The sequence below is a fragment of the Anabrus simplex genome, chromosome 1 (assembly GCF_040414725.1).
Source record: "Anabrus simplex isolate iqAnaSimp1 chromosome 1, ASM4041472v1, whole genome shotgun sequence".
Lineage (NCBI taxonomy): Eukaryota > Metazoa > Arthropoda > Insecta > Orthoptera > Tettigoniidae > Anabrus > Anabrus simplex.
In genome coordinates, this window is record NC_090265.1 from 642,196,264 (window position 1) to 642,214,877 (window position 18,614).

An 18,614-nucleotide genomic window follows, 5' to 3' on the forward strand; every position below is an offset into this window, starting at 1 on the left:
TAATAATAATAATAATAATAATAATAATAATAATAATAATAATAATAATTACGTGTGGCTATTTTTAGCGTGATGCAGCCCTTGTAAGACAGACCATCCAACGAGGGCGGGCGGCATCTGCCGTGTAGGGGGAACTGCGCGTTTTTGTAGTGAAGGATGTGTATGGTACGTGAGTTGCAGGGATGTTGGGGACAGTACAAAAACCAGTCCCCTAGACAGGGGAAATAACGATTTGAGGTTAAAATACCCGACCAGGCCGGGAACCGAACCCGATACCCTCTGAACCGAAGGCCTCAACGCTGACCATTCAATCAAAAAGCCGGACTAATGGCGTGGGCTCTTGAGAGGCCTGGTGCAAGTCTTTCTAGTTGACGCCGTATAGGCGACCTGCGCGTCTGTGAGGATGGGGCCCTACCTGAAACGAATTCTAATGCTGAAGATGGCACAAACACCCAACCCCCGAGCCAGAGGAATTAACCAATGAAAGTTAAATCCCCGATCCCGCCGGGAATCGAACCCGGTACGGTACCCTTGATCCAAAAGCCAGCACACTAACAATTTAGCCATGGAGTCGGACAAACTCGTGCAGCTCTTTCCTGGTACACCTCCATTGGAGGTGAGTTGCGTGTGCCATTTTAACCACATACCAGCCCTCCTGCCATTCTTAAATTTCTGGCAATACCCGGAATTGAACCCGCCACCGAGGACGGCAGCTAATAGTGTTAACCGTTACGCTACGGAGGCGGACACAGATACACTAACTGTTCGGTACGCGGCACGGTGATTTCAGTACCTCAAGGGTGACATTATTGCATCATCCACGAACGTCATATTGAGGTCAGATTTTTCTCTCCTTTTAAGCGAGATGTTGAACGCTGCTGCTTTGCACATGCTAACTAGAAATACTTTCTATTTTTTAAACTTTCATGTTTTTGTAGCATTAACCGGCCCAAGTACAATACGGTTCCGAAACTAAGAATGTATTCTACATCAAAAGTTTATGTTACTGTAGGCAATGACAGGACCAGTTCTCAAGTGGCAGTAAACATGTTCCATTATCGTGTTAGATAATGAAATTATCTTCAAGGCAACACATCTATCAGCGTGCGAACAGTGGGTTACTTAAAGATGGTGTAACTACTAGCAGTAGCGTAGCCAAGTTCGACCGATGGGGGGTACAGTTACAAAATGATGATAGAACATGAAGGTTCTTATTCGTGTGTGGTGCGCGCATGCATGGGTGTCATAAGGACACTGATACGAGTAAATTATGTTGATAATGAGATTGCAGTACCAGTACATTACCAAAATCTTACATTAAAATACAGAACAAGAATAATAATACCAAAGTGAATAGTTTTACGGCGAATGGTATGTTCAGACTACAATCTAAAACTCAACTTTCGAGGCTTCTTAGAAAATACATTCAAGCTGGTTCTACAATTTTGTCTCTGTGAATATTGAAAAGAGCCAACCCTCTGAGTCGACACACTTGTTTATTGTCAGTTTCTGTTTATTTTAGTTTGTAAAAATTCCAGGGGTGGGGTTTTTAACCCCCCAGTATTCCCCCCCCCCCCCCTTGATTGATGCAGTTGATTGGGTCGAAAAACTAGACCTAGAGTTATAGTATTGTATGGAATTGTGACTGCACACTTATCCTGAAACTATATATATCTACATACATTCATCATACGATAAATCAATAAAAATAACTCTTGGCTACGCCCCTGCTTACTAACAGTCATTTGTTGGAGCCTCGTCTCATAGGTACACCACTGTGCTGAATTGTATACAGTATGTACAGCTTTGGAGTAATCAAATACAGAGAGCTACTCTAGGGTTTGGAGCTAATTAAGTACCATGGCGTAGGGGTAGCATGTCTACCTCTTATTAAGAAGCCCTGGGTTCGCTTTTCGTCTTAACCAAGGATTTTAAATTTGGGCTAAGGGCTAAATGTGATTCATTCAGCTTCGTGAGATTAACTGAGGAACTGCCACACAAGACAAGCAGCAGACATGGTTCAGACTGAGGATGTCGCCACGATGAGTACGGAACTGTCCATTATATGCAAGCCATCCAATAGGACATTAGACGTCTTGGCAAAAAAAAAGAGTTTTATATTCCACAGGGGTTTAACTACTCCTCTGAAATCCGTATGCACGTTACCTTTACAATCCGTCGTCTTCTATCAGTTAGGTCATCAACACCAGGCGAGTTGGCCGTGCACGTAGAGGCAGGCGGCAGTGAGCTTGCATCTGGGAGATAGTAGGTTCGAATCCCACTATCGGCAGCCCTGAAGATGGTTTTCCGTGGTTTCCCATTTTCACACCAGGCAAATGCTGGGGTTGTGCCTTAATTAAGGCCGCGGCCGCATCCTTCCAACTCCCAGGCCTTTCCTATCCCATCGTCGCCATAAGACCTATCGGTGTCGGTGCGACGTAAAGCCCATAGCAAAAAAAAAAAAGGTCATCAACCTGGAGGCAAATTGGGTCATCTACAGAAGGTCATTCGGGATCTCTGGTGACGAGTTTGAAGGCCGCTGGCGGCGCTTTTATCAACTTGAGCACGTCAAAACGGGGAGTGGCAATTCCCGTCAGTACTGAGAATGTCTGTGTAGAATTTTGCGACCTTAGCTGCAACGATACCGAAGCGGATTGACCATTACTGGGAGGCCTACATAACAGCCCTTTCCGATGCTAAATATAGAATACAAGATATGTGTATGATTTCTTGATACCAAAGAACGGAATTAGCGCCCGTAACTTGGGGATGTCTGTTTCGACAGTTAAAACCATAATCAACAAGGACCTGCAATTAGAAAAATGGCACAGGCGCCGAGTTCACAAGATGTTGCCTCGTCACATTTCGGAACGTCGCACTAACGCAAGAAAGCTATATGAGAGCTAACTGGCAGGGGACAGATGGAAAATTTTGGTAACATTAGACGAAGCATAGATGTACCTTAGTGACTGTAACAAACCCCGCTCGATTTACTACCACCCTAGAGACAATTTTTGTTTTCAAACATTGTATAAAGAATACAACAAAAGTTTTCCAAGGTGTTTCATGATCATCGCTGAATACCGCTACAATGACAAGTTAACCATTAGCCGTGTCGCTAATAATGTGAAGGTGAACTCTACGTACTATCAGCAAGAGGTTTTAACATCAACTTACAACACAGATATGCCAGCACTGTATGGGAGGGCGAAAAATCAAGTATGAGCATATCAAGATAAATCATTCAGCCACACCTCTCGTTCGATTCGTCTGCTCTGAGAGAGAATGGAGATTGAAACTAGAATACGAACAATTCCTTTTACTGACATTCCGGTGAAGGCATCCTATGGGCACCCATAGACTTTTGTGCATTTGAACTCCTTGAAAGGGCCTTAAGAAATAGATGTCCACGCACTATCAATGGCCTCTGGAAAGCCTGTCAGGAGGACATGCTAGCTCTGCGAAAACCCTGCTGCAATGGAAACTACGCTGTCGGGCTATAGCTAGTAATGCTGGCTTTCCAATCGAGCATGATCATTGGTGGAGACATGCTTTTCATACGCTAATCACCCTTCAAACATCGTCCCCAGAGATCCCGAACGACCTTCTGTAATAACACTACTGAAGGTTATGTGCTAGTAGGAAAACCGCAAAATTTCATGGCGGCGCCAAAATAAGGCATACCAGACAATATAAGAACTGAGGTAGTTCGTCACTGCTCCTCACTGAGCCAGAGAGTGCTACTTCAGCAGAAATGACCCTATGAGTAATACCTTTGATGACACGCGACCAACGAGTTGTACTCCGAATGGCATTACTCAGTAGCGTCACAGCCATAAATAGCTCCCTCTGTGGATCAGTGGTAGAGTGTCGTCCTTCGGATCCCAAGATCGAGGGTTCAAATCCGGCACACAGAGTCGGATTTTCGAAGGGCGAGAAAAGATCCAATCCATACTCCATGTTTTACGATATCGGTATGTAAAATTTATCTTTGGTGACACGTTTCGTGTTTTTCGCGACAAAATTAATTAAAATCCTACCGAGCGAGTTGGTCGTGCGGTTGGGGTCGCGCAGCTTAAAGCTTGCATTCGGGAGATAGTGGGTTCGAACCCCACTGATGGCAGCCCTGATAAATGGCTTTCCTTGGTGTGTCGACAGCGGCTCATTAATGCCAGGCCATATGATTGTACGGGTAGGGCGGAGGCCTGCTGATGGAGGAGGCGTGATGATTTGGGCGATGTTTTCATGGAACACATTGAGTATCAAGTCCATTCGTTCATGTCAATTGGACGTTATTGGGAACCAAGTCCATTCGTTCATGTCAACAGTGTTCCTTGATGGCAACGGCCACTTCCAACAGGACAATGCACCATGCCACACTCCTAGGATTGTGATGATGATGCTTGTTGTTTTAAGGGGCCTAACATCGAAGGTCATCGGCCCCTAATGGAACGAGATGGACGACATGATATATGACAGTTAAAATTTTAAAACGTATCCACTGACGAGTAAAAAAAAATTGTGATGAAAAATGAGTATGAGATTAAAACAACCAGTGGATCTAATGCACAATGCCTTATTTTGTAATAAAATAACAAAAAATACAGGAGACAAAGGAATAAGGCATTGTCTGCTAGTATATATATACTTTACATTAGACGTTAAAATAACACATTAAAATACGCAACACAAACTAAAATGAAGTCAATAGGATAAAAGCGCAATGGACACAAAGACACGAATACAAAGGACATCATTACACACGATAAAACAGACCACTATCCCTCATAAAGCGGATGACGAGGTCTGCTGACTGCTCGTCATCTCGCAAGATAAGGGACATGGTACCCGGGAGGTTAAGACTACGGCGAAGATCGACCAGGTCCATACACTCCGTAAGGATGTGTACCTCGGTAAGACAGTCGCCGCAGGTACACACCGGAGGGGGTTCTCCTTTCAAAAGACGCGAGTGAGTCACGATACCATGGCAGATCCGAAGACGACATAATACCACGGCTTCCCTCCGCGAAGCCCGAAGGGAAGTCTTCCATACCTTCGTTGTTCCTTTTATCGCTCTCAGCTTATTGGGAAGTGGAATAGCCTGCAACTCCATCTCTCAATGGGACATAACCAGATATCTCAGCTGAGAGCGAATATCACTGGCTGGAACCTTGAAAGGCAACGGGGGCAGTGTAACTGCCTCCTTGGCAGCCTGATCTGCTAACTCGTTTCCCTCTATGCCCATGTGGCTTGGGACCCACAGAAACGTGATTCTGGTGCCGGCATCCGAACATCCGGCCAGCAGGTCCTGGAGCGCTGCACCAGAGGGTGCCGAGGGAAACAGGTATCAATAGACTGGAGCGAACTCAAGGAGTCAGTACACACAAGAAGCTAGGATTGTGAAAGCCTGGTTCGAGGAATATGTCAGTGAATTTACTTTAATGCCGTGGGTCATAAACAGCCTCTATATGAACCCCACTGAACATTTATGGTTTGACTTGGAGAAGCGGGAAGTAGGTTCGCTCTTGCGCTTGTGGTATTAGATACCCCAGTATACCTACCGCCACCTCGTGGAATCAATGCTTAGCCCAGTGGCCATAGGTCAAAAGGTGGTCCTACATCGTATTAGGTAGGTGGCCATAATGTGTTGGCTCATCGGTGTTATATAGCGTTCTACATCATGTAATACTATCGTTACTGTCGTTGACGAAGGATATTGACTAAAACCTACTGTCTAATACTTCCAATATACGGTCCTATAAAGCTAAATATAACTTGGAGATTAGCAGCACGTTCAATATTCAAAATTTAAATGGATCTATATGTAAGCACGCCGACCAATGGATCTGAAACTATATAACGTTACAGTAATTTTGGTAAATATCTTAATGTTATATAAATGTTAAAGGATAAGGTGGATTCATTCATCAGCACCCCGTTCAAACTGTTGTATCTAAAAAGGTAAAATGTGGAAAGTGCACGTCGTTTATGATCTAGAAAAGGGATAATAAATTAAAAATAAACAAACATGTGTTTGAATGTTTTTCGAAATTCAACCCTGAAATGGGCATTGTCTAGTGGTGATGGGATTCCCATCCAGAATTTCGGACAGGACAGGGCAGGAATATCTATGGTTATGTTGTAAAACGTTTTGTTGACAAGTTGTTTTACTTCGCACCGACACAGATAGGTCTTATGGCGACGATATGACAGGAAAGGGTTAGGAGTGGGAAGGAATCGGCCGTGGCTTTAATAAGGTACAGCCCCAGCATTTGCCTGGTGTGAAAATGGGAAACCACGGAAAACCATCTTCAGGGCTGCCGACAGTAGAGTTCGAACCCACTATCTCCCGAATACTGGATACTGGCCGCACTTAAGCGACTGCAGCTATCGAGCTCGGTGTTGTTGTTGTAAAACTTAACAACTAGTTTATAACTATTATGATGTACGCCTCTATGGAGTTAAGTGTTTAAAATAACAAGGTCGAAAGTAACAGTGCAATGCGAGGTGTAGACTATTTGGTAGGGATCGCCAAGTTTACTACGCCGATGTGATACCCGCACTGAATGTGGTAGGTGACAGTTCGAACAACTTTTGCAAACAACATTCTAACTTCACTGTGTGCACAAACTGTCACTGTAGTAAATGTCAGTTCTAAATTGTTTAGAAGCGTTTTTCGTTGCCGTAAGACCAATCTGTGTCGATGCGACGTAAAGCAAATACTTAAACAAAAATAACGTTTTGGGGGAAAATAAATAAAATAAATGGTACATCATGTAGTTGCTCACATCCCTAGGCTTGCCCTGATGCAGGGTTTCGTCCTAAACTATATGTTCCTGTTCGAAAGTAGGCCTGCCCAACTTTTTTAATCGCACTGTATACTGTGTGGTGTGAATATCAGCACAATGTGATACAGTAATTACATTTTTCAAACAATCAACTACAGTAGCTTGGGTTTAACAAACTATTACAAAATAGATTGTCTAACCAGCCTTTGAGAAAATTCAGCTTTTTTTTTTTTTTAATGCGTATTGTGTTTTCGAAATTTGATGCTGTGAGATGTGAAGTTCTACCATCCAAAGAAATAGATGCTTGTTAATTCCTTTTTGTATTGTATGTGAAAGACATTTCATATTCCATGCTGATATGATTTATGATTTATTTTTATAACCTGTTAAACAGCGATGGTAAGTTATGTATTGACAAATGGCGTATATTTTGCCCTAGTGGCAACCCTATAATTCGGGAAGTTATTAAATAAAATAATGCGTTCTTTCTTTCTTTCTTTCTTTCTTTCTTTCGTTCGTTCGTTCGTTCTTCCTTCCAATTCTATACTAAAGAAAGGTCCCTCATTAACATCAGTTTTCAATCATAAACACGACAAATATGACAAAACACCACATCATGCAAGTTGACAACATGATCTTTTAATGGACTTACCACGCTGTTTTCGGGACCTTGTATGAGTAGGCGGTCCTCTCTCTGGCTTGTGTGGAACTTTCAGATAGCCAAGGATGTGAACTGTCTCGTACTGAGCATTGTCACTGCGAGAGGTAGCCCGCTGACTCAGATGCAAGTAGAAGGATCGCCGCTGCCGTTCTGGAGGAGGTGTGGGGCCCGGGGGTGCTTCCGGAGTACCACTTGTCAGTCGTGGAGACGGCGAACTCTGAGCGGAGGAACTTGTAGTATCATCAGAGCTGCTGTCGTCAGATGCAACTGCAATATTGCAACTCGTTTATAATATGCATACACTATAAGTATAATTATCCAGGCAGAAAGCAGAAAGGTGTTAACACAAAATACAGGAATGTGTAAGTGCACTACAGGTGGCAGAAATGTTGGATATATAACCTTAAAACATACCATGAAAGTAGATTTTAGAGCAGAAGTGAAAGAAAATAAACACATTCATTCTTTTAAAGGAATATTTTGAAGATAATTTTAACGAAGATTTCATCTTCTAGGTGAGCAGCTTTGGAATAGCTCTAAAGAATGAAGCTAGGAGTAAAGCAGTGTTTCTTGAACTGGAATTGGGGACTAATCAATTTTTTGGGAAATTACTAGGTTGGGGATCTGACATGTTTAAGGAACATTTGTTCGCCTTTGTGTTCCATCACCTCCACTTGGTTCGAAGCGGATCCTGTGTCATGACATATGACTCCAATTTTTTTCGAAAACGAAAGCGAAAGCGAAACCCTTCTCTGCTGTTGAGTATCCCTCAACAGGTACACTGAAGCCCGTTGAAATCGGTTGGACGCAGGGCCTGGGCTTTCCTTGTAAGCACTACTTTTCGTTGTTTCTTACTCTCCTTGTTGCCGTCTCTACAGCTAAAAATCCTTTCCAAAGTAAACTACTGCTATTTAAGAAGACTTAAGAGCTCTCAGTGTATTGAGTATTGATGTGAAACGGATTACATGAATTAGAAATCGAGTTTCAACCTATTAGGTCGTGTTACGTACATGTAGTACGTGTTGAAGAGATGTTGAGTCATCATCATCTGTTTACCCTCTAGGTTCGGTTTTTCCCTCGGACTCGGCGAGGGATCCCACCTCTACCGCCTCAAGAGCAGCGTCCTGGAGCTTCAGACTCTTGGTCGGGGAATACAAATGGGGAGAATGACCAGTACATCGCCCAGGCGGCTTCACCTGCTATGCTGAACAGGGGCCTTGTGCGGGTATGGGAAGATTGGAAGGGATAGACAAGGAAGAGGGAAGGAAGCGGCCGTGGTCTTAAGTTAGGTACCATCCCGGCATTTGCCTGGAGGAGAAGTGGGAAACCACGGAAAACCACTTCCAGGATGGCTGAGGTGGGAATCGAACCCACCTCTACTCAGTTGACCTCCCGGGGCTGAGTGGACCCCGTTCCAGCCCTCGCACCACTTTTCAAATTTCGAGGCAGAGCCGGGAATCGAACCCGGACCTCCGGGGGTGGCAGCTAATCACGCTAACCACTACACCACAGAGGCGGACGAGATGTTAAGAACAGAACAAAAATGGCCAACCGGACACAAGTGGGATCCGAACCCACAATCTCCTGACTTCGCGTCGGTTACTGTACCAATTGAGCTACGGTGGCCTAGGTCATCTTTGTTCTGTTGGAAAGGATCTAAGCTACAAGTTTGGCACTACTGCCATCATACTGTAGAGTGCGTGCAAGTCGCCCGTTGTGGGCCAAGTCTGAATACTGAATTTTCACGACTGAAATCGGGAGGTTGTGGATTCGGATCCTACTGGTGTCCGGTCGGCTATTTTTGTTCTGTGCGTAACATCTCTTCAACACCGCCGCCCCCCAAAAAGTTTCTTCATGACTAAGTGAAACGTAGCATTACGGATAAGCTGGCACTTGTGATGCAATTTACCTACGAACAGATTTCTTTTTCCAACAGCTGTCTTTCTATCTCAAAACTACAGGTATATGTGAGCGAATTCAACCCCGGCCAAGGCCAGTTACTTTCTTAAGACAAACATTTTATAGTTCACCAAGTCCTTGATGCTGCCATGCATAGGAACCCCAGTGTACACAAGAGGTGATAAAATTAAACTCTCGGCTTTCTTGATCATATATACTGGCTTCTCACTTCCGACGTTTTGAGCGCTGATGGCTACTGTAGAGCGACCTGGCGTGAAGAACAGAACGTTGAAATTCATGGGTATGTTGGCCAGGTGCCGAGAAAGTCGTAATCGGGAGCCGATGCCATTTCACACACACAAAACAGCAAACATATATATTCATGAGTTTAAAAACAAATATGAAATACATTTTAATTCAAGGGAACGAACACATGAGAAACCAACGCTACCCCATTACGCAAAACGAAATATCCATGTAGACCAAAAGAATAAGATATTTTAGCACTATAAGTGACAATATGGCTCCGATATTAACTAGTTCTATTAACACACAATTACTGCAGTTGTTATTATAAAGAGAAACTGGAGAATTTCTCACCAGGGCTGGCACTGGCTGCAGATGGATCTTCATCTGGAGTGAGGTTCTTGCGAAGCTCAGCATGATCGTCAGGACACGTAATGTTGTACAGTGACTGTCCCAGCAAGTCGTTCTGGAAATAACGAAGAACTCTTGTTAAAATAATAACAATAATCACAAACTTCTTATTTCTCTTCCGGACATAATATTAGAAACAGCACAGTTCTGTGGCTTGGTTCTAAAAGGGCCAATGTCATTTTCTAACGAAAATGATACAAGCGCGTTTTATCCTAGCTCGCAACATGTTAAAAGGACCAATGTCTCTGTTATTTACTAAACGAACAGTTAACGTTTAAATAAGCCCTTGCCAATAATGTTAGATTACCAATAAAGATCAGAGACCTGGCAATTTTTAATGAATACGATAGAAAAAATCAGCGTTTAATAAGGTGACTTCCACAAAGAAAGTATTAAGTTATTTGAAGTTAGTTGTTGAAAAAAATAATTGGAAAATTATAAGCAAAACTTCAAATGCTCATAGCTCGAAAACAGGTTTTTTGACATTGGCCCTTTTAGAACCAAGCCACAGAGTTGTAGTACATTCTATTGCAAGCAATGTTCTCGGATAGACAATCTAAACTACAACCTGTGTTAGTATGGGAGTATGTGCTAGGCCTATACTTAATTTGTTAGATGTAGGATTGGCCTAGGTTCTCAAGAATTTGAAATAATATATTATCCTAGAGATATGGTAGCCAGCTGTCCAATTTTATGCTGAACATTCCGGTTTTCAGGTCTGCATTCGTCCATCTGCTGTAACTTACCGTCGTAAAATGATTTGTCCTCCTTTCGGTAAGGTTTTAGTTATTGTGCGTAATACAGTCAGTAGTAAACTTGGTAGCGTTGATAGGTCGCGAGCTGCTAAAACACGGTAGTTAACTTTTATGCCAAGCGGTAGCATTCATATATCCAGACGTAGTTTCCGTAGCAATTCAATTTATAATTATGAATTAATTTAGAATGCCTGAAAATATTAGTTGAATTGAAATTAAAGCAAGATGATAACGACGTGTTTGTTAACGCTACATATATATACACGTACATCATCATTATAGACCATTATGCCTTTCAGCGTTCAGTCTGCAATCTTCTGTGAATTTATTAAACGTCACCACAATCCCCTATTTGCAACTAGTGCTGTGGCCTTACTTCCATACCTCTTATCTTTAAATCGTTAGAAAATGAGTCTAACCATCGTCGTCAAGGTCTCCCTTTACTTCTCTCACCCTCTATAACAGAGTCCATTATTCTCCTAGGTAACCTATCTTCCCCCATTTGCCTCACATGACCGCACCACCGATGCCGGTTTATGCGTACAGCTTCATCCATCGAGTTAATTTCTAACTTAACCTTTATTTCCTCATTCCGAGTACAATCCCGCCATTGTTCCCACCTGCTTGTACAAGCAATCATTCTCTCTGCTTTCATGTCTGTTACTTCTAACTTATGAATAAGATATCCTGAGTCCACCCAGCTTTCGATCCCGTAAAGCAAAGTTGGTCTGAAAACAGACCTATGTAAAGAAAGTTTCGTCTGGGAGCTGACTTCCTTCTTACAGAATACTGTTGATCGCAACTGAGAGATCACTGTATTAGTTTTACGGCACCTTGATTCAATCTTACTTGCTATATTACCATCGTGGGAGAACCAAAAACCAAACAAAACCCCATGGCACTACAGCCCTTGAAGGGCCTTGCTTACCAGGCGACCGCTGCTCAGTCCGAAGGCCTGCAGATTACGAGGTGTCGTGTGGACAGCGCGACGAATCCTCTCGGCCGTTATTCTTGGCTTTCTAGACCGGGGCCGCTATCTCACCGTCAGATAGCTCCTCAATTCTAATCACGTAGGCTGAGTGGACCTCGAACCAGCCCTCAGGTCCAGGTAAAAATCCCTGACCTGGCCGTGAATCGAACTCGGGGCCTCCGGGTAAGAGGCAGGCACACTACCCCTACACCACGGGGCCGGCATTCTTGGGAGGACACATTCTAAATACTTGAAATTATCTACCTGTTCCACTTTTGTATCACCAATCCGACATTCAATTCCCTTCGATTTCTTACCAACTGACATCAAAAAGCTAATTTTCATACCATACTCATTGCACCTATTCTCAAGTTCCAAGATATTAGAATGCAGGCTTTCGACACAATCTGCAATTAAGACCAAGTCGTTAGCATAGGCCAGACTGCTTACTACATGTCCACCTAACTGAATCCCTCCCTGCCACTTTATACCTTTCAGCAGATGATCCATGTAAACTACTAACAACAAAGGTGAAAGTTTACAGCCTTGTATAACCCCTGTAAGTACCCTGAACCAAGATCTCATTCTACCATCAATTCTCACTGCAGCCCAATTGCCAACATAAATACTTTTGATTGATTTTAATAATCTACCCTTCGTCTCATAGTCCCCCAGTATGGCGAACATCTTTTCCCTCGGTACCCCTGTGAACCACGTGACCTTGCCGCGGTGAGGAAGATTGCGTGTCCCAATGAAGCAGGTAGCCTAGCCGTAGGTGCAACCATATTGGATGGGTATCTGTCGAGGGACCAGACTAACGAATGGTTCATCGAAAGGGGAGAGGTAGCAGCCTTTCGGAAGTTGCAAGGGCGACAGTCTAAATGATTGACTGATATGGTCTTGTATTAATACTTAACATGGCTCAGCTGTGTCGATACTGCTACACGACTGAAAGCAACGGGAAACTACAGCCGTAACTAATTCCCAAGGACATGCAGCACTCTCTGTATGAATGATGTACTGATGATGGCTTCCTCCCGGGCAAAATATTTCGGAGGTAAAATAGTCCCCAATTCGGATCTCCGGGTGGGGACTACACGAGAGGGGGCAATCATCAAGAAGATGATACTGACATTCTGCGAGCCGAAGCGTGAAATGTTATAAGTTTGAATCGCTGTGGTAGGTTAGAGAACTGAAAATGGAGATGGATAGACTAAAGTTAGATGTAAGTGAAGTACACTAAGTATTTCAGGCATTTAATGTTAGTCCATTTGAAACCTTGTATAAATTAAATGCTATGACATTACAACAAGATGGCAATGTATCGTAAGTTAATTAGCCCACTTGAGAAGATTCAGCGCAATAATTGATAAACAATAGACTACTGACCGTGGCAATCACAACACCAATACTGTCGTTTCCCGCCTGTTTGCCAAGAATAACCACAAACAGCTGTCTTAAGATTCGTATGCGTATGTTCAGTCCTCAGCCCTAAGAGTGGTTGGATCCTCAACAGCTCCGCCATCAGCTGTCATAGATGGCCTAGGCATCACTGAAGAGGCATACTAGGGAAATGAGGAATTAAGTAGTTTCCCGTTTCTTTCCTCATCTTAAGGTTTATTGCTGTGAATTTTCGGGCCGCTATTATTTTTGTGGACATTACGGCTTGTCTACAACAGTTACTCTCACTGCTAAGTTAGGTCATAATGGGCTCTTTCACACGTAATATCAGCGGAGGATGGGCGCCGTATACGCCGTGTAGCAGACGTTATTGTTAAAAGGAACAGAGAGGACAAGATCTACACCAGGAGGCCCGGTTCTGGTCGTAGAAGCACTACTGAGCACGATGATCTTTTTCTTCGTGGTCGACGTACAACAGCTGTGGAGCAACAGCAAGTATGGGGCACGAACATCAGCGAAAGAACACTAAAAAGGAGGTTGTACGAAGCCGATTTAAAGTCCAAGTGGCCCGCCACAAGACCTGTACTTTCTCTGCAAGGACACCGTTCGATGGAGGCTCTGTGATGGTCAGGGCTGGGATTACCAATGATGCGCGCACGGAGCTTGTGTTGGTCGAGAATGGAAGTCTGACGGGTCACCGATACATCGAGAAGATTTTAGTGGATCACGTGGTGCCTTCTGCACCTGAAATCGGCGAGAACTTTATCCTGATGTATGACAATGCTCGCCCACACGTTGCTGTTTGTGTAGCCTACTTGAGTACCTGGATGAAGTCGGAATTGAGCGCATGGTGTAGCCTGCTCGTAGTCCCGACCTAAACCCGATAGAGCATGCGTGGGATAGGCCTATGCTTCGGAGACGTGCAAAGAGCCGTTCCCCTAACACAATTGCTCAATATCGGGCAATATGGCAACTCACAGGCTACCAAACGAGGACATCAGAGATTGCATCCTGAGCATGCTTGATCGAATCACAGCTGTAACTGCGGCTAGAGGTGGTAATACCCGTTACTGAGGCAATGGAAATGTGTTGAAAACATGTGGACAAATGGACTGCATTCGAAGCTGTGCAGAACTCCAGGTGTCGACATTTCCAAATTCGTGTTGGAGGGCTGCTGTGATTGTCACAATCAACAATCTTTATCAATTATTCTTGTGCTGAAACTTCTCAAATAGACTAACTTATAAAACACTGCCATATTGTTGTAATGCCATGTTGATTTTTACCTCGTTTCAAATGGACTAACATTAAATTTTGTCTGAAATACACAGTATTTCGCTTTTTTTTCTTTTTTTTTTTGCCGGTGAGTGTATATAAGGAATGTAGGCCGTAATTGTAATCAATAACGTAAGTGTGACCCGCTTATCGTCATAACTTTTTCGAAGTGGGCCGATGGGAAAAATTACCATATGTGTACTTCACCAGCTCCAGAAACTCCCTGAAAACAGAAAAATCGGCCACGTTCTATGGGAATTTCTAAGTAAACCAAAAAAGAAAAAGTACCGACACGGTGAATGGTGGACTTCTTTTTTTTGTTTGTTTTTCTTTTTGTTTACCGGCAAAGTCTTACGGCGACGATGGAATAGGAAAAGGGCTATCTATGATCAGGAAGGAAGGGAACGTAGCCTTATCCATGTAAAGCCTCAGCATCTGCCTGGTGTACAAAGGGGGACCATGGAAAAACACCTGAAGGGGTGCCGACAGTAGGGTTCGAAGCCACTATCTCCCGAATGCTTTCTGACAGCTACTGTATTAGTAATAAATCACATTGTACACTAAATACAGTACCAGATATTATGGCAGTGCTAAGAGAGAGTGTTCACTAATAAAAATAATACAAAGAAGTTCATATACATATAAACACAATTTCTTTATGATAAAAAGGTAGGCTACTTTACCAGTACACACATAATGGAACTGTTTCCAAACGGGGTGAGATCGACAGGAATGTGTACAATAATGAATGGCACATGAAGCTACAGTGACCTGAATTTCACAGCGCGCATTCCAGTGGCTTCGTACTGTACAAAGCAACCGTTTGAACTATATAGACTATCAAAACACGAACACTCATTATAAAGATACACATAATAACCATCGCTAGCTGACACGGGCAGCCATTTCAAACAGAAACTCTTTTTGTTAATTTTAGTGAACACAAATGAGGATGTTATGTAATGGCAACGTATTCTTCATAGAAGCAGCCTCTCCTTCTTATCCAAGTCACAACAGTTATTTGATAAGAAACATTAATTTTGCGTTGTGGTTCGGTGTTCCCTAATTACCGCCATGTTGCGGTCGCCATGACAACCTGCCACGCGCTGCAAACCAGACGTCTCAAGTGGAGCGGGACGCGCGGGACGAGGCCACGTGCAGCGCCACTTTCTACCCGCCCCGCCCCAGCCATCACCGCGACAACGTAACTTTTTCGGTAGTTCGTGGGGGGGAGGTAATAGGATTTTTAAAATCTACCTAGGCCTTTTGTAGCCAAGGCGACTACCGTCCAACGGCTTGGGAAGGATGTATGATCCGCAATCGTCAATAAGCAGAGTATAACCCCGTGCCGAACGGCTAATCTTAAATCTAGGCTGGGAGCACAAATCACTATTGTCAACAGCTGAGTTGTATTAATTGTTTTTCAAACATGTAAAACGCACAGATTATCAGTCTATAGTAGACTAACAATAACAATAACGAAGCATGAAGTTAGGACCCCTTGAAGTATGAGGGTATCGGCGAGAGAACGGGCGCAAACAATTCAAGATTCTACAAGCGGTGGGCAAAACTCAGTAGGAAGAATGTCCATTGCATGGTTCACCGTACCAGAAAGACGGGGTTTATCAGGGGAACGTTCCCGCATGTACCGATCTGAAGAGAAGCATATCGAGAGAGGGATCAGGCATACCAATGAAAATGCTTTGTGCAGAGCTATCCCATGCTTTCAGAAGACTGCCCTGGACACCATTTCAACCACACTTTCTAGTGTGACAGAAGCCATATTCATAAAAACCAGGGACATTATATGAAATGGCAACTCTTTAAAAGTGTTTCACTGGAATTGCCTGTGCAATGTCTCTCTTCCCATGCCCTTAGCCATGTTCATTTTACGTTTCCTGTTCCACATGGAGATGCTTACAGGGCCGTTTCGAGTTAAGGATCACACGAGCAAGTGAACACTCTGGTAATGCCAAACAGTTACAATTTACAAGATATGATAGGAGCAAGATTTTGTTCATTGAGAACGTATTTACGAAGTTTTAAGCGCCGATTCACTTTCCGTTTCCATTTGAATCAGGCGCCACGCCAGGTGATTACAAACTTGTTTTGAACTACAAAGTTGAGCGAATTGCATAGCTGGAGCTTGAAGGGGCAATGCTATGTGTATAGTGAATATGAGCACAATTTCCTGCGTGATCACGGCCCGCTTCTAATGTCTTCACCTAAAGTTCTCCTCAAACCTAAAGATGATCGCGTAGTCCGCGGTAATGGATAAGGCACAGGGCGAGGAGGGTTTCTTCAAGTGGTTAATTGTCAGTCGCAGATGTAGCATGGTCCTTGCTTAATGAATATATATATATTGCTAGGGGCTTTACGTCGCACCGACACAGATAGGTCTTATGGCGACGATGGGATAGGAAAGGCCTACGAGTTGGAAGGAAGCGGCCGTGGCCTTAATTAAGGTATAGCCCCAGCATTTGCCTGGTGTGAAAATGGGAAACCAGGAAAACCATCTTCAGGGCTGCCGATAGTGGGATTCGAACCTACTATCTCCCGGATGCAAGCTCACAGCCGCGCGCCTCTACGCGCACGGCCAACTCGCCCGGTGCTTAATGAATAAAAGAGGCTTTTTAGCTAACTGCTTGCAAACAAAATAGATTTGTACTTTCAGCCTGTGTAGCAGAAAATAATAATTAAGTACAATTCCTACAACTATGTTGCCAACCTTTTAGTAGGATAGGAGTATAATTACATTCCTTGAAGTGGAGGGGAGGATTTGTTTAACAACAGTATTACCGGTAGGTAAGTTATTTTTAAATTGCGGGCGTTAACTTCATATCTGTATCCATGTCCGTTTATTCTATTACTGACAGCACAATATAGACTAAGTGGGCTTGCCGTTAACGTGCTAACCGACTGAGAGACAACTTATACATAGTTTTTTTTAATCTACTCTGTGTGCACACCCAAAGATTTTAAGCACGCGACGCCACTGGGTGCTTAGTAGGGAATTTTAGTCGTAACCACCGGTACCATCTTCATTATAGACTGTTCTGCCTTTCAGCATTCAGACTACCAGCCTATAGTATATTCCACACACCTTATCAGACATCGGGTATGGTACTCTGTCATCATGGAAACCTGTAAATGCTGCGGTTTTGAAATGAATTATTATTATTATTATTGTTAATATTATTGCGCTTTTACGGCCGCATTGGACCACTGTAGTCACTTTCTGCCTGGTCTTCTATGATGTTTTATGGTTGTTTTTTCTTTCCGTTCTTCCAGTATTTCTTCATTCTATCTGATCTTTGTCTTCGTCTTCTTCTTCTTCTTCTGAAAATACCCTTTCAGTGTTTCTCTTTTATCAATTTTTGGTAGGAATCTAATTTTACTAATCTTCAATGTATTTACTTTCTTTGATTTATTCTTTACATCCTACAGTGTTATGTCTAATTAATTCATTTCTTCTTTTATTTCTTTTATCCAGACAGGTTGTTGCTTTTGTTTCCAAAGCGTCTCCAAAATTCTGCGTATTAATCTGCCTTGAGGTGTTCTAAACAGATGACCAAAGAATGATATTCTCTTCTTTCTTACGAAATCCCGTACAGGTTATATTTCCTTATATACTGTTGCATTTGGGATGATATGCCATTCTCCTTCTTTTTGGTACTTCTTATTAATGCATGTTCTTACTATTCTTGTTTCTAGTTTTAAAATTTTGTCCGTTATTCTTTTGCTTTAGTTTAACTAATGTTTGACTTCCATAAGTTATTTCAGGTAGGACTAGAGTTTTATCATGTTTCTATTTTGTATTTATTGACAAACATTTCTTGTTGTATGTATTTCTGGTTACTCTTTGGGCTCTGGATAATCCATTCGTTCTCTCTATCCAAGAATTTTTTCATTTAAATTGTATGTTATACTTTCCCCAAGGTATTTAAATTGCTTTACAATTTCTATTTCATTCCCACATATCAGAACACTGCTCATTAAAGGAGGGTTATTGCCATTATTTTAGTTTTTCAAATGAAACTGTTAATCCTATTTTTCCAGCAAAAGTTTGGAGACTTGCGATTTGATTACTTCACCTTTGATTTAGTATTTGTTTTTGCAAGTTGCTTTACGCCGCATCGACACAGACAGCCCTTATAGCGACGATGGGACAGGAAAGAGCTAGGAATGGGAAGGAAGCGGCTGTGGCC

General features: G+C 42.9%; 1 protein-coding gene across 1 annotated transcript in view; it reads right to left on the reverse strand.

The window, feature by feature from the left end:
* The window catches only part of LOC136857251 (aryl hydrocarbon receptor nuclear translocator homolog), a 658,643-nt gene that overhangs the window by 85,704 nt on the left and 554,325 nt on the right, over positions 1–18,614 (reverse strand). The window contains exons 6-7 of the mRNA XM_068225109.1: positions 9,949–10,060; positions 7,441–7,716 (exon numbers count right to left, since the gene is read on the reverse strand). Of these exons, the coding sequence (XP_068081210.1) occupies positions 7,441–7,716; positions 9,949–10,060 (388 nt within the window). The remainder of the gene's footprint in view (positions 1–7,440; positions 7,717–9,948; positions 10,061–18,614) is intronic.